The sequence below is a fragment of the Nestor notabilis genome, unplaced genomic scaffold (assembly GCF_000696875.1).
Source record: "Nestor notabilis isolate BGI_N333 unplaced genomic scaffold, ASM69687v1 scaffold12397, whole genome shotgun sequence".
Lineage (NCBI taxonomy): Eukaryota > Metazoa > Chordata > Aves > Psittaciformes > Psittacidae > Nestor > Nestor notabilis.
In genome coordinates, this window is record NW_009936096.1 from 55,379 (window position 1) to 71,648 (window position 16,270).

At 40.4% G+C, this 16,270-nt stretch overlaps 1 protein-coding gene across 1 annotated transcript in view; it reads right to left on the reverse strand.

The window, feature by feature from the left end:
* Nucleotides 1-13,315, reverse strand: part of SVEP1 (sushi, von Willebrand factor type A, EGF and pentraxin domain containing 1) — a gene marked incomplete at both ends in the record, with an annotated part of 67,088 nt that extends 53,773 nt beyond the window's left edge. Inside the window, 5 exons of the mRNA XM_010018170.1 lie at nucleotides 527-645; nucleotides 3,100-3,297; nucleotides 8,082-8,261; nucleotides 12,830-13,009; nucleotides 13,157-13,315. Of these exons, the coding sequence (XP_010016472.1) occupies nucleotides 527-645; nucleotides 3,100-3,297; nucleotides 8,082-8,261; nucleotides 12,830-13,009; nucleotides 13,157-13,315 (836 nt within the window). The remainder of the gene's footprint in view (nucleotides 1-526; nucleotides 646-3,099; nucleotides 3,298-8,081; nucleotides 8,262-12,829; nucleotides 13,010-13,156) is intronic.
* Nucleotides 13,316-16,270: the final 2,955 nt, after the last annotated feature.

The following is a 16,270-nucleotide window of genomic DNA, read 5'->3' on the forward strand; positions in this document are numbered from 1 at the left end:
TCGGGAGCAAGTTTTCCTTATATAATTCCATTTCCAGACCTCTGATACCCATAGTAGCCAAAGGCCCATGTCTGAACCTTGCATTGGATAGGAAAACGAGATTCTTCTTTCTCACTTGGTAAGCTGAAACAAAGTTTTACTTATCACAGTATGTTCTTGTTAGCCTTTTAGATTAATGAACTGCTTTACTTCCTTCTGCGAAGAGTTTATTAAACTTCTTCACATTCTAAGAGCTCATTTTTAAAGCAGCTGTCTACATTTTATAAACAAGGGCACATTCTTCCTTTTGACCACATAAATTAACCATATGAGATTTTATGTACTTAAACATCATGCAGTGTCCTATGACTGCATAACCCTATCCAAGACAGAAAATGCTGAATTCTCAAGATACAAACTTTTCAGCAGATTTTTCTTCTACTTGTGCTTATCAGAAGAAAGAAATTCTACTGGATCATAAAATCAGCTTGAAATAGCTAACTATATAAAGACTAACTCCAGTACAAATACCTAGATTTTAACTTGCCTCATCTCCAGAGTTATCCTCAGCTGTTGGAACCTGCCAGCTGATATTAGCAGAGTTATGATGTTCCAGAGTCTCAGTCTCAATATCTTCTGGACAGTGGATCCGAGGAGCTTCAATATCTGATCCAGAAAAAGACAAACTAGTTTTATATGTGGGATTACAGAAATAAAACTTTTATAATAGCTACACTGTAACTTGTTATAAGCACTGCTTTTTGTGCTGCCTAGAATATAAACCCACGTATTCTTGCAAACTTCCTGTCTCTGCCCCTTTTTAATTCTTGCCTACAGGCTCACACATAAACAATAACTTCTTCTGGGGAAGGGACTACTTTTTGCTGTATTTTTTCTACATCAATGAGCACACTGAGACTCTAGTTTCTACATGCAACCATAAACCAAGGAATAAGTAAGACAGAATTAATTGGCTTCTTTTATTATTCATCTCTTTATTGCATACATATACTCATTAAAAAGGAATGGCTCCTCTATCCTTTCCCTGCCCACACAGTTGACACATACAAATGAAAACACGTGTTTCTGGAAATCTGTGAGTTAAAGAAAAGAAGGCATTTGTGACATGACCTACATACTATGAACAGGACAGTAACAACTCTCAAATTCCCTGGAGCATGGTGTGGAACTGACTTGAAACACAATGGCAAGATTTCTGTCAGCAGCTGCTGGAAACGCTCCTTAATAAAGTCCTGCTACTAGGTGTTAAACAGGACAAACGGAGTCCTCTTGTGACATATGTGACAATGCCGGATGGGTTCAAAGGACTGGTGGTACAATATGGGTAACATCACCACCAGCATTTATGGCTCAAGTTTCTCATACAAACTTAGAGTACTTCATTTCCCTGGCACAGGGCCTCCCAAAACATATGTGGTCAGGTTATTTTATTGCTGTGGTGTTGTTTGATAAATGGTTTCTAGACTCATGAGACAAGGATGCATTCAGTTCTGAACTCATCTATGCCCAGGAGGCTTTAAAACAACTCAGAACTGGTATCAGTTATATTTTTATTACGACATAGTTCCAGTAAAGACATAACTCAGGCAATTAAACTCTGTAATTAAGAGTGCAAAGCCATAAATACAAGTTATTTTGCCTTCCTCTGAACTCACTCTGATGAAAATTTTATTAGAAATGTACTCTTTTAAATAACTACCAGTTATGGTTCACACTCCCCTGACCGCAGCATTCAGGCTGGGGCAAATTCCATTTAAAAGTGAACTTCTGTAGAAAGACTAATAAATAAGTCAAGAAGAAAATGGCTATTTTGAACTGACCAAATATGTTGGCAGCAAAATAGAAACAGACAATAACAAGAATGAAAGCAACTGAAATGCAACTGTTAATTTTTACTGGAGTAGAATAACCTTCACTGTTTCTTGGTGCCTTCTATTTTAGGGTTTTATGCACTGGCAATATCTAAAATCTTGAACCCAAGCCATGCTGCTTTATCTTGATCCAAACACTTCAGCTTGTAGCCTTGTGCTGAGATCCCATCAAATATTAAAAACTGTGGTCTGGCACAGGTTTATACAAAAGATTCAGAAAAACAATGTGATACATCACAGAGTAGGAAATAATATGTTTAAATAAAGGGATAAAATCTTCCTGCCCATTACAGAGAAAAAAGTTTCCAACTCAGTTTCTGCAGTGACCTGGCATGATGACTGCCGTAACTGTTTTCTGTACTGTTCTTTCACCCAGTGGCTGCTGAGGGCCCCAGTTTGGGGGTGGAAGCATCAGTTCTAGGAGCACAATAGTTCATAAAGAGGTGAACAGCATATCTGCAGGCAAAATGCACCTTTGCTTGTATCCTCCTATAATCCAAAGCTAAACTCCTTCCAACTCAGTGTGCATGTATGTAAGGGGATAAGTAACCTAACTTTTCTGGAAGAGGTGGATAAACATGGCAGACCCATACTCAAATGCACTTAACCATCTTCTGCCCATCTTTATATCCTGCACAATTGTGTCAGCCAATTTTGGCCTTAACTCTAGTGCACTGTTGCTCAGGGCATGTCATCAGCCACAGCCAGTTCAAAGACAACTGAAATGAACCACCCCTTTATAGTCTGTCTGTCAGCCAGGGCTTACACAGCATTTACAAATTTACTCCAACAACAGGCCTTACATAAGCTTGTGCTAAACCAGTAACAGTATTGTTGTAATTGTTTTAGTAGGAGTATGGGTTCCACTTTGACTACTTTAAGATAAGTGCTTTCACTTCTACTCTGAAATTTCAAATCTACCTGCACATCAGGCCTTTTAGCAGGCAGTTTCCCCAAACCAGACTTACGAGATGGATCCCAGGAAAGAAAGTTAATAATGAGGACTGTAAGATGGTACTTAAGTAAGAGTACTCTGAACTCCACATTTTTACTACAAACTACAGGTAAATCTGACAGCCAAGCTGTCAAGGGCACAGGCAACTCTTCTTACAGACTGTTTAAATCATGCTTTCTGCAGTTCAAACCTGTCCTCACTGTTATTTGCTGTGTGCTTCCCTTCAATCCTGCACACATGTGTACACAGAAATGATTTTGTGCTGGTCTCTACCTTTACACAGAGCCTCCTGGATGTCTGCACTCCATCTCCCAAATGAAATGCACCTTAGCTCTTCTCTAGCTCCAGACAAGATGAATCCTTGGGGACAGCTCAGCTGGCATACAGTCCCAGAAAGGGCAGGCTCCAGCCCACATCTGGGAGGGAAAACCATTACACCTGCTGGTTTCTGGAGGATGGGGCAACGCATTTCTACAAGACACCAACAGGAAATGTCTTTTAACTGACATACACAAGCATACAGTCAAAAAAATCTGCAAATAAAGTCATATGGCAACTCAGACAGAACAGAAAATAAACAGACTTTTAAGAGTTTGCAGGCACGATGAGTGCATCAAAACACTAAGAACTTCCAAAGCTTTCTACACCAGCACTGACTTAAGTAAACAGCATCCAGGAGATCAGGTCTTCTGTTTTATTGCTCATGCTTTTCACTGGGACAGAAACATGGTATTTTTCATGCAGCTCCATTACATTTCACTCTCTGTTTAGTTTTGATCTGTTTTTTTTTCTCTCTTCTTTACAACTTTAGCTTTCATGGTTGCTTTGCAGCTGCATTCCCTTGCCTGCTACGGAAACCAGACCTTCATAGCAGTTGAGAGGTACTAGTCTTGTATCTGTTGCCTTCTACAGCTTTTACACTGTCTCTTGAAATGAGAAGAAGAGAGAAAAAAAATAACACCTTGCCATGAGCTAGCTCACTGTAAGCTAAGGACACAGCATGTGATTCTGCCTACCTCATTCCAAATAGAATGAAATTTGTTTTGTGCTTGACTGTGTTCAAACCCAGACGCAAAGACTCGGTGGCTGAAAAATGTTTCATTACTTATAACTAATGAGAAGACTTGTAGCTCTATTTAGTTGGTCAGTGAAGAAAGCAGACGTTGTCATAGAAAGGGCACACAAAAATCAACACAACCCAGCTGCAGAAGGGAAAACTCTGGTAATTTCTTAGCAATGGTTTGATGACACAGAATTGATTCACATTCAGAAAGCTTCATATCCCTTTCCTCTCCTTTCCCAAGATACACAGTGAGTAACTGAAAACTGGTTCTTTCGCATGGAACAAAGTTTAAAGAGTTTAAGTGTTCTAAGTATTTCCTGCCCTTTAAAATCTTAATACTGCAATTGTGTCTGAAGTCCAAGCAATTAATAACTGCACTCCATTTCAACAGGATGCAAAGATCACAGTATTAACACATTCGTTCACTTCAGGCAGACACTGTTTGCTCTAACAAAAAAACCCCAAAACCTAGCTCCAACAGAAAAAACCCTCAAACCCTAGCTTTTGGTTGCTCACCACAGGAAGGAACTGACAAATAGCAGAAAAATCAGCAACTGGAAAAACAGTATTTGAAAAGATAAGCTAAAAGCATTAAAATATATACTACTCAGGGAAGAGATGGAAGAAAGGCTGTGAAAGGTGTAAACATGAAAACCAGAGAAAACTGAAGCTCTTTGGGAAGTAGCAATAGCCCTACTGGTTGTGATGCTTCCAACTACACCACCAAAACACTAGTAGAGCACAATCCTGAAACATCTGACAAATATTCAGGATAACCTTTGGTATAGCTACCCTGAGGGAATCTCTTTAAAGTGGGAGAGTTTTTTTACCAGAAAAAAAGAAAGATATACTAGTGTTGTTTAGCATTTTTACATTCACTCAATTCCAGAATTTGATTAAACTGACCCAGGAAGTCTGGACTTTGTGAGTAGCAGAGTGATGTCCATGATATTAGTCATACAGATAGGGAATTAAGAGAGAGGAAAACAGTACTTCCAAGGAGAAACAAGAATCTGCTTTCATATGCAACTGTCTGTGATGAACCATGACACTATTATAATTCTTAACATCAAGAGGAACTTCAATATTGTAACAAATTAAAATACTACCAAATACCAGTACGGGCTTGGGGCTGACATACTAGAGAGCAGTTCAGCTGAGAAGAACCTGGCAGTATTGGTGGATGTCAAGTTGAGTATGAGTTGTGCCCTTGCAGTCAGGAGGGCCAATAGTATCCTGGAGTGCATCGGGAAGACTGTGGCCAGCAGGTTGAAGGACATGATTCTCCCCCTATACTTGATGCTGGTGAGGCCACATCTGGAGTCCTGTGTCCAATTCTGGGCTCCTCACTACAAGAAAGACAAGGAGCTACTGCAGAGAGTCCAGTGGAGGGCCACTAGGATGATCAGGGGTCTGAATCATCTCTCTTAAGAGAAGAGATTGCAGAAGCTGGGCCTGTTTGGTCTAAAGAAGAGAAGACTGAGGAGGGATGTCATTAATGCCTATAAATACCTCAAAGGCGGGTGCCAAGAAGATGGTGCTAGACTCCTTACAGTGGTGCCCAGTGACAAGACAGGGAGTAATGGCCATAAACTAAAACACAAAAAGTTTCACCTCAACACGAGGAAGAACTTCTTTACATTGAGGGTGGCAGAGCACTGCAACAAGGCTGTCCCAGGGGTTATAGGGTCTCCGTCTCTGCCTGCTCTAGGGGTCCCTGCCGTGGCAGACGAGTTGGACTAGATGATCTCCAGAGGTGCCTTCCACCCCTAATGATTCTGTGAAATAAGCCTCTTTCCTTCAAGAACCTTTTTGCAAACACAGTGTTTCAGGGAAAGAATTGGTCAGCTGCAATTAGAAGTGTGGCGTAGTAATTCTTTCAACACTAGGTGGCATCAACACCCTGAATGCCATCTGTATTTTCACCTCTCCTCACTAAGCCTTGAATAAGGCGGGGACAATAGTATCCTGCAAAATTAATTCATTTTAACGTGCTGGATATTAATATTTCCTCAGTGGGGAAGGAAACACAAGAACATGACTGCAGATTTTTTTTTTTTCAAATTGGATAGATGGCAAAGTTTGGCAATTTTTTCAAATTGGATAGATGGCAAAGTTTCCCTTTTTAGCAGATATTTTGTTTGTAAGCCATCTATAATATATGTGGGCTATTCAAAACTAACTCATTCCTAACAGCATCTTTCATAAAAAATATAAAAATTCAAAACATACATAACAGCCAAACTTGCATTAACTTCCAGCCCCTTGGAAAAAAAGATGCATATGACAATAGATGTAACAGAAGTGACTGTAAGCAATCCAGGCTATGTATGTACAGTGTCAGTTATAGTTGCAGCTGGCTGTACCAGCTCTCACTGAGCTAACTTTTAAACACAGTAAACTTCGCACTAATGTGCAGCTGAACTGAAAAGCATTCCGAAAAAGAGCTAGGAGAGTACTCCAAGGTATGCTCCAAGAAATCTGAACCCAATTCCACTTAATTTTTCTAACAGAAGGGTAGGAAATTAATAAATTACCAATTTTTCATGCCTAAATACAGCAGAATTTCTATTATCTTTTATGTAGCAAATGATAAACAATAGGTAGTAGCTATTCAGACTAAAACTAAAGAAAAAATGCTCCATGACAACGATGAACATTCAGAAAATTAGAACAAAGGGTAGTTTTTGAGGATGACATATTAGTCCTCTGATTTGCATCCTTCCCTAAACAAAAGTAAACACATCTATACTCAACAAGAATCTCAGCAAGTTCATTTTAAATACAAGTCACAACAAGAAGCAGCAAAGAGGTTTTCTAGCTAACACTTGTCCCTCTGTGACAATCAAAGGTAACTTTTATACTAGATTTTCAGACTCAGCAAAAATAAGCTATTACCATGGGTAATCCAGGAATGAAGGTAATATTGCATGGTGTGAAAAAAATCTTCTGATACAGATTAGAGCTGGATTTTACTAATCAAAATGCTAAGCTAGGAAGGATGAATTCAAATGATGAATATAGTTAATCTTCCAATTATAATCTTCCAACAGGATTTCAGGATCCCTACCTTTTGAAGTTAATTGAAGTTTTTCCACTGACTTCAACAGAAGAAAGATTACGATCTCTTAAAAAACTCTCGATAAATTAACACTTTTGGATTATTTTAATGATTTTAGAGAACATATCTACAGTTAGAAATTTATTCTTGTGTCTCAAAGTCCACATTTTTAAGCCTGCAGTAAAACAGTAAAAAATAGCCAAACGTTCAAGCCAAGTCACCCTGCTGGCATCAAATTTACTGGACTCATATGACATGCACTTTACCCTGACTTTAGTAAACACTGGATCAGCTTCTGAATTGCTGGACTTTAAGCTTGTTATTTGTTTTTGCATCTACACTTGGAAGTGTTTTAACTGTCCCTGGAAATGCTTAAGGCCAGGCTGGATGGGACTTTGAGCAACCTGGTCTAGTGGAAGGTGTCCCTGCCCATGGCAGGGGTTTAGAATTAGATGATCTTTAAGGTCCCTTCGAACCCAAACCATTCAATGATTCAATGAATCCTCTTACTTTCTTAAGTTAATTTAATACCTGACACTACTCTTAAATGGGTACTTGTTAAATCTACAGTCCTTTATTTCTGGAACAGCAGCATATGCTTGCATTTCCCTGCACAGCTGGTATGACCTCTGAATCCTGATTTAGAGATGCTGGGTGCCAAAATCACCTCTTATTTTCTGCTGGGAGTTCAGCAAAAGTGACAACTACCACATCTCTGCTTAGCACTCACTGAGCCTGGCTAATGTACCTTAGACCTTGTCTGGAGGATCATCTATAGCTTTAGGATACTAACTCAACCCCCCGATTGTTCACATTCACTCCGTAGTATAGACTTACAACTTGCATGTTTCCTACAACACATTGTGTGGCAGTGTCTTAACACCCAGCAGATGCAACAGCCTTTTAGCTATCAGCGGTCTATGATGGACTTCAATGATAATCTGCCCACTTTCTCCATTAATATGTGCCCCTCCCCACCTTCTAAAACCTACATAAACCATCCACAGACAAATTCTCATTCCTGTCTTAGCTTCACCAGATACTGAAATAGGGAGAGTTTCTCACTTGTGACAGCATGTCAGAGAAGGTGGCACCATGGCATGAACAGACAGAGGGTGACCAGATACGTACCCACACACTTTGGCTCCTTTGAATCCCACTGTGAAGTTCCCTGGCAGGTGAGTTTGGCATTTCCTTCTATTTCATAGCCCTCGTTGCAGGTCACGAAACACACTGTTTTATAGGAGATGTCAGCCATTGAACAATTAATGTGCCCATTTTCAGGAGTCCGAAGTCTGGGACATGTTCGAACTGCAAGGGGGAAAAAAATCCCAAACACCAGATCACTCTGCAGCACCAAGAATCAGTGGAGTTATACTAATTTGCATGGGTTTTAAGGGGTGGGATGGGTAATGGCTCGTACAGTGGTTGCAGTAGTTTGTACAGATTTAGGGAATAGGTCTGGAACAGGGCTGCTTTTTTTCAGTGGCTTGATGCCTTCCTCTTCCTGAAACAGTCTTACATAGCATGTATGACTTAGGCACACACTTCCAAGCTCACTTAAGTTCTGATGCAAGCTTAGGCTAAAAATCTAATTGTGCTCGGGAATGCTCCTAGCCATTGAAGGCATCTGGCACACAGTGTGTGGCCTGTGCTAGTAATGTCTATCAGCCTTCAAAACTGAGCAGCTGTAGGCAAATGGAATCTCATGGAAAAGTGCTTGTCTTTGGAAGTTTCTAATCCCCCAGCCATGCCTGAAAGTTCTTTGGGGGATTTCCAACTGGCAGTCTGATACTAGCTGAGTGTACACCAGGGAAGAGACTAAGAGCTTATTAACAAGGCAGGTGATAGTGTCCCAGTGCTCAAGAACTCAGGAGTTCTCAGGCACTCTGGAGTGTATTGATGTAGACACGGACACGTGTGTCTCCACAGATCAGAACAGCAGACATTCATCATGGTGTGGGAAAAAGAGAGAGGAAGGAATACAAGGCATTCATAGACAACTGGACCATGAGAGATGAAAAGGAACAAATTATGCTTTTGCTGAGACAAAAGAGACCCTTTCAGGTGACTGGCTCCCCATGGAGGCAGTCCTGGCTGCTGCTCAGCACAAAGGCCTTTCTCCTGCCATGTTTCACAAACACTGCAAGCACTGTGACGACAAGGACAACCCAGACCTGTGCCTGATGCGTATACAGAAAGGGAAGTGGAGCACGGAGGGTGATCCTCAGATTATTTTATGGTTTTGTTACTGAGTCCTGATGTTGCAATTTAACACAAAGCTACGCTGTAATTAAGACTGATCCCCAAACAGCTGAATGATAGAAGAAAAAAGTAGTGGCACTGGTATGGCTTGGATTTACATTCTTTGTTTCAGCGTTGTATCTTCAAACTCTTCTACTAGGACCTCCTTCCTCTGCAGTGCCTCCAGCTCTCCTACTCTTAAGCCAGTATCTCACACTTCCGTATTTGTTCCTTTGCTCCCCTCTGGACAAGACTCTGAACTATATACATGCTACCTGTCCCTTGGGTTCCTCAAATATCTAATCTGTACACACCTACTGTTTGGTCATGACTATGTGATGATGATAATGCATGATAACTCGGTGATAGCAAGGCCAAATGTGTAGATGCCTGCTGGGGTCCTCATGCACCTGTTCCTTCAAAAATTCATGCCTCTCTTCGATAACCAGTCACTGATTTTCCAAAACCAGTAAAAAACTTGTATGGTTGAAAACACTGCTAGCTGAATCTAGCAGATGTCACTCAGTATGTTCAACAGGCATAAGAGGGAGCAAAACACACATGGGCAAATAGTGTTACTGCTCAAAAATATAATCAAGAAGACTGCAGTTTCCTAAACTCTGCTCTCCCTGGATTGTTTTCCACAGCTTCTGCTGATCTTGCTAGCAAGAGGGAAAGCTCTGGTGAGGGTGGCTTCGCAGATCTGGATGACTTCTCCACTGTGGTTTGGGATGCCCATTTTACCAACTAAGCCACCCTTGCTGCTGCCGGGTAGGAGGGAAACCTCAAGCTCCTCTCCAAATGCACTCAAAAGTAAGCCAACTTGGCAACTTTCCTTTTCCCAGTAGCTGTTTACTCTGCACAGTGGAGACAGGACATGCCTACAAGTGGACATATGAACTGGACAGATCACTCTATGCCTTCAAACAAACAAATGGACAGATGCCCCGAGTGCTCCTTCAAATAAAACCTAGTTGTATAAATGCCTTTAACTGTGCACCACTCAAAGTTACAAAAAACACACATTAAATAATGTCTCTTTTGAAAACAGCTATAGTGGCAAAACAGCTATAGTGGCACCTAAGCTGAAAAAACAGTCTACAGCAAAACTTATCTATATTGGATATGAAAGAAAAAAAGAAAAAAAGCCATTCAGATGCACCCAATACATCTTTGCATTACCACTGTCTCATGTTTACTTTCTGAAAGTACTACTCCTCTTGTGTTTGTACATACACAGGCATCCTCTGGGAAGTGCATTTAAGAGTCTATAATAGATCTCGAAACTTCTATCTTGCAAGAGGCACTCTGAGCTTCAGAGCAGCTTCCTAATATGCTGTACCTTAACTGTAGTAGAGTGAGTAAGAAAGACAGTTTCCCAACTGAATCACACACACTTTATACAGAAGATAATAGGCTTTCTCTTGGAAGATTTCTATGGAAGCCTTTAACACCCAGTCTGTGGTAAACATGGCATTTTTGAGGAAGCCTGAAATAATTAAGAACGCTGAGGAGGCTCTCATCAATGTTAATGTGCCTGCAGAAGAGGCATTGCCTTCCACCACCCAGCCACCTCTTCTGGAAGGCCTTCATACCTGTAGAGCTCCTACCTCCGCAGTGTTTCAGTGTTCATGCTCATTCAGCGTCTCAGTATGGCTATGGCAGAAACCCATAACTGCACTCATGTTATCCTGCTATGGTTCCATGCATTAAATGCAAAACCATCCTTTTGTCAGTAAGGCGTTTTTCACAAGCAAGAAGTATTTCCATAAAACCAGTGAAAACAACAACAGTATATTCTGCTTGCTCTGGGTTTTCTCCTACTACATGTTTCTGGATTAAATACAAGCTCTGTGGTTGTTTATTTCATGGGTCACTGTTAATTGCATGACATGGCTTCATTAATCACTTTCCAATAGCCCAGCAGATTTTAGCTAGCAGAACAACTGAGGAGTGTTTAATGTCAAAATCCAAAGCAGTGCAAAGGGATTTTCCTTTACTCTCCCTTCCTAATTTATGTGATAAAACACTCCTGCGATTAACAAGACAGCTATGAACTGTGCCTTTGATCTTGTTCCCTTTCATAGTCTGAGTAAATTGAGACTAGCGTATCCAGCATACGTAAAGGTGGGATTTTTTAATTTTATTTTTTTATTGGAAGTCTTCAGTATGATGGAGAATGACACAACATGCAAGCAAAAACATATCATTTCAATGCTTCAAAGGATATTAACATCAGGACAGTATCTCAAAGCAGACCTTTCTATTCCCTCACCTTCCAGGCAAAACCACGCACCAACACCCAGGAAGTGAATATTTTGAAATGCTTCAGAAAATTTTCCATTTTCCAAGTACTAGAACCTTCCACTTCTCTACAGACAGTGAAGATGAAGGATCCTTTCTCCATGGCTGACTGCAGCTTTCCCCAGATTCTTTGCACTGGAGGCTACTGTGTGACAGAGCTTAAGTCTAGCTTCTCAATTTATTTTCTATTGAAAGCTTTTCCTTCCTGCCTTCTGTCACTGGAAGCTATAAAGGAAGACTAGGTTTTCAGTATTATCTATAGAGTCCGAAGCAGAACTGAGCTGCTATATAAGAATGTCTTGATGAACCAATCTCTAGCTCAGATCCTTTCTTTCAGAACAATGACTTACTGTCTCTTTAAGGGCTGTAGTGTTTGATATAGTGGCATAAAGTGCTAATGCCTCCAAGGATCTAAGCAGCCTCCTTCCCTGAACTGAAGGCCAGGGCAAGAGTTACAAAACAGCTGAAAACTTCTTATTTTGTAACCTCCTGTGCTGCATACTGATGTTAATTGCATCCAACTCAAGTTAAATATGTGGCTGTTGACGAGATGAAGGCTGCTACCATTTTCTTTTAGGCACTCCTTGGAAGACATACCACAGGACTATGTGGGGATGCTGCTCCCCTTCTAAATCATCAAGAAGCCAACCTCAGGCAGAGACATGTGGTAACAAAGCAAAACTGTGTTCCTATGTACCTGTAAAAGCTCCAGAAATAATGTTTTTCAGGATGCCTTTCCTCATGTCTCCTCCCTTTCACACCTTCTGTTTATTTCTTTCCCAGCTGACATTCCCCTATAGTGAACTTCTAGGATACTGCCAGTTGATCCCCAGCGAAACCCCACTCAAAATTCTTCTGACAATTATGCTCAAAGCCCAGGCTTTCCTGTTTTTCATAGAAGAAAGCAAAATGGCATTCTTCCACAGTTAATGTCTCCCAGCGCCAATGCCCATCTGTGCCAAGAGCCTAGTGGATATTTTAAAACACGCATGTGGCAAAGTCTTGTTATATATTTGACTGCTTGGTAAAGTTGCTGGATTTACACAACATAGATACAAAATTCATAGAAATTAGCTTGAGAGAGGTTTAAGTAAGGGAAGTGTAGATTCACCTGCAAAACACTGTCTGCCTACTAAATACTCCTCTGCATTTTCTGCTGTAGATGTCCTCCTTCCTATACTGGACTGGGAGTTTACCTTGGGAACACTCTTGTACCCAAGAGCTAACAGGATCAGATCTGCACTCTCAACTATGTAGTGAGTGGAGAAAAGTACTGTTAAGAGCAAACTAATCCAACAGAAAAAGACTTTTCAAACACATGACATTCATACCTCTGCAAGTAGCCTCTGATCCAGACCACTGGCCACTTGGCTGACAAAGCCGTATGCTGCTTCCCACGAGATCAAATCCTGCTTTGCATCGGATCCCACAGGCAGCATTAAAGAAATTGTTGCAGACATTCTGGACAAAGTACCCATTTTCAGGGGGCTTCAGTTCAGGGCAGTGAACAACTAAATAATTAAACAACCACAACAAAGTTAGGATGCTAGCTGGAGTGCAATAGGCTACTGAAGGAAAACAGTTACTTAATAACAAAATTGTCCCAGCACTGCATTGTGAGTTCCAGGGGTATTCTGTTCCTGGGTGGAATCACTTACCTTCACAGGTTTGTCCAACAGCATGATATCCCTCCCGGCATGTACAATCCTCAACTGAGGTACTTCCTGGTGGAGAAGTATGATTGTCATCAGGACATGAAATGCAAGTGCTGATTCCACCTGGTGAACCTTCAGGCTTGTATGTTCCTGGTGGACAGGCTGTTTAGCAAAAGAAAACACGGCAGAAAGGAGTTCAGGATACCCACCTTTCACAGCTAGCATAATTTTTCAGAGTGCTTTACTTTTTTACATTTTTTTTCTACCTCATACATCTGGTATCACATACGGCAGGAGTATTCAGCACTTAAAGTGCTACAGAAGTCTTACAGAGGTGAACTAAAGCCCACCAAATTTAGTGGAGTGCACGCGCATTGATTAATCTTGAGTCCATGATCAATCTTGAGAAGAAGCCCACTCCCAGAAGACATATTAGATTTTCACAGACAAAACCTGTGCTGACCTCATGAAGACATTCATGATTTAGAGGGGTAAAAAATTAGTTCAGACATAGCTGTGCCATTCTAAACAACACCAAAGTTTAATGCATACAAATTCTTAGCAACAAGCTAACACAAGCTAGCAAAAACCCCTGCCCTTGATTAACACATAATGAGTATATATGATCTACACACTATACTTGCTAAAATGTATGAAACACAAACAATGAAGCAACTAATCATAGCAACTGCTCCCTGAAGCTTTTGCACTCATTTATATCTCATTTAGTATTTTTAACTCTGTACTACACGAACAAGCTGTGAAGAGATTCAAGAGACATCTTCAGAGGCAGGGAAAATGCATGGGGGAAAGGCACCTCTCACCTCAGAATTTCAAGTTGGTTGAAGAAGTCTGCTTTCTCTCTCTCTGCCTTGAATTCCTTTCTTCAGGAAACCAAAATTATCTTTATTTATTTCACAAGGATGATGTGAGAAATGAGGGAGTGACTAATCAACAGTGACTACTGATAAAGTCAAGTACTGATTGATCAGATTACTACTTCAAACAGAACTCACAGACACTTGTGCTGAGAAACACACCTCCTGATGTAAAGTTCAGGAAATAATTTGAGAAGGTTACATAGTATTAACACTGAAATCCAGCCAAAAACCCTATAACTTCATTAATCTGTCTACAGATTGTGGCTGTATCAGTCTTTTCTTTGGTAGATACTGGATTGGCACTGTTTGTTCTGTGAGTCAGATGCTAAGATACTCTGATTCTGGTCTTATTCATGAAAACAACTTCCTGCTTTCTAGGCACTGAAAAAAAACCACCAAACCCAGACGCAAAACCCACAAACAAACAAAAAAACCAAAAATCAGAAGAAACCCCAGCCTTCTTTTTCCTCACCTGTCACTGGAGAATTGACTTTCATAAGCTATAATCTTATGGATTTATACCTTAAAAAAACCAATCCATATAAACATGAGCACGTTCTTTTGAATAGCTTCCAGACATAATATCTTAATTTCCTTTTCAGAAAAAAAAATGCCTTTTTATTTACAAGGAGTAATGGGTTTAAACTTCAACAGGGGAAGTTCAGGTTAGATAAAAGGAAGGAGTTCTTTACAGTGAGAGTGGTGAGGCACTGGAACAGGTTACCCAAAGAAGTGCTAAATGCTCCATCCCTGGCAGTGTTCAAGGCCAGGTTGTTGAGAGTCTTGGGTGACATGGTTTAGTGTGTGGTGTCCCTGCAGACGGCAGGGGAATGGAACTAGATGATCTTAAGGTCCTTTCCAACCTAAATCATTCTATGATACTATGATTTTAAAGAAAGCAGCCAAGTGGTGAGCAGTTAAGAGGCAATTTTGGGTGCTGTAAATCGGCTTCACAAATCTGTATTTTAAACACACTTTTAAAAAGAAAATGGAAATGCCTAAGCAGTGAAGGATGTAAGTACAAATCAAAGCATTTCAAGTAGAAAGAATCCAATCAGAATTAGAGCTGGGAATTTTTCATTTTTGTTTTCGGACTTTCAGAAAAGCATTTGCAAAAAAAATCACTTTGCTATAGCTCACCTGCTTCTCTCATCCAAGGCATTCCTCTTGAACTGTTACTCCTTCTTTACTCTATTTTGAGCAAAAATCTCTTGCTTGGACATTGGCTCTCTCTGCAATGTTCTTTCATGCTTCTGATGATTACCTCCAAGCTGGCTACATATCAGAGGTATTACCCTGAAATCTCTGAAACACTTCCCTTTGGTACTTTGTGGACGTCTCTGTGCACCCTTGGTAGTCAGTATCCAGCACAAAGTGATGAAGTGCATCCAAAAGGATACAGGGAAGAGTGCAAATTAAGCAACACTTGGGACCTGCTGTTTGACAAAGCCGCCCTCCACATGCCATCAAACATAAATTAGGCTCTTCTGTTCTACATACGGAATATAAAATGACATCTAAATGGAGTGTTTCATTAAAAGACCCCAACAAAACAACAAAACCCTCTTTCTTGCAGCCTTACCTTACATGCAGAAGCAGCAGCTTTTTTTGTTTTTTTTGTTTGAGAACTGTGGGATAAAAATAATCACCATTCTGTGACACTGGCATTTTTAACAACAAACCCAGTAGTTTACTTAGGGCTTTAATCAGCCTGGCTTTGACAAAAATGCTTCATTCTGAAATGACACTTAAAATTTTCTCTTTCCAGTGAAGCAGCAGGAGGTAAATAACACTGTCAAAATGGTTATTAGTGTTTCTACTGGGAAAGACAATTTCCCCAACTATCCTAATCCTTTTTGTATGCTTCAAATGCTTCCCACTGCTTTTCTAAAAAGTTGAACTACATTCTATCTTGGCTTTTTATGTAGAATTTTCTCCAAACTTGTGTTCCTGAACTGCTCATTGACCCCTCATCTCCCCTAGATGTATTTAGCTATGAAACTCCATGTAAGATATATTAAAAATTTCCACAAGGCAACACTTGGTTAAACAGCTATTTCCAAGTGTGTGAGATCACAAAGCCTGTCCTGTGATGCCTAGAGATGGCTTAAGAATGGAGCATAAGCATACTGACCCCTGTGCATTTCCATCACAGCTGTAGAGGTCAGTCTGATCACAGTTTAAGTTACAACCATCCAAAATCAGCCATTGAAGAGCAGAGCTCCAGCCATCTGTT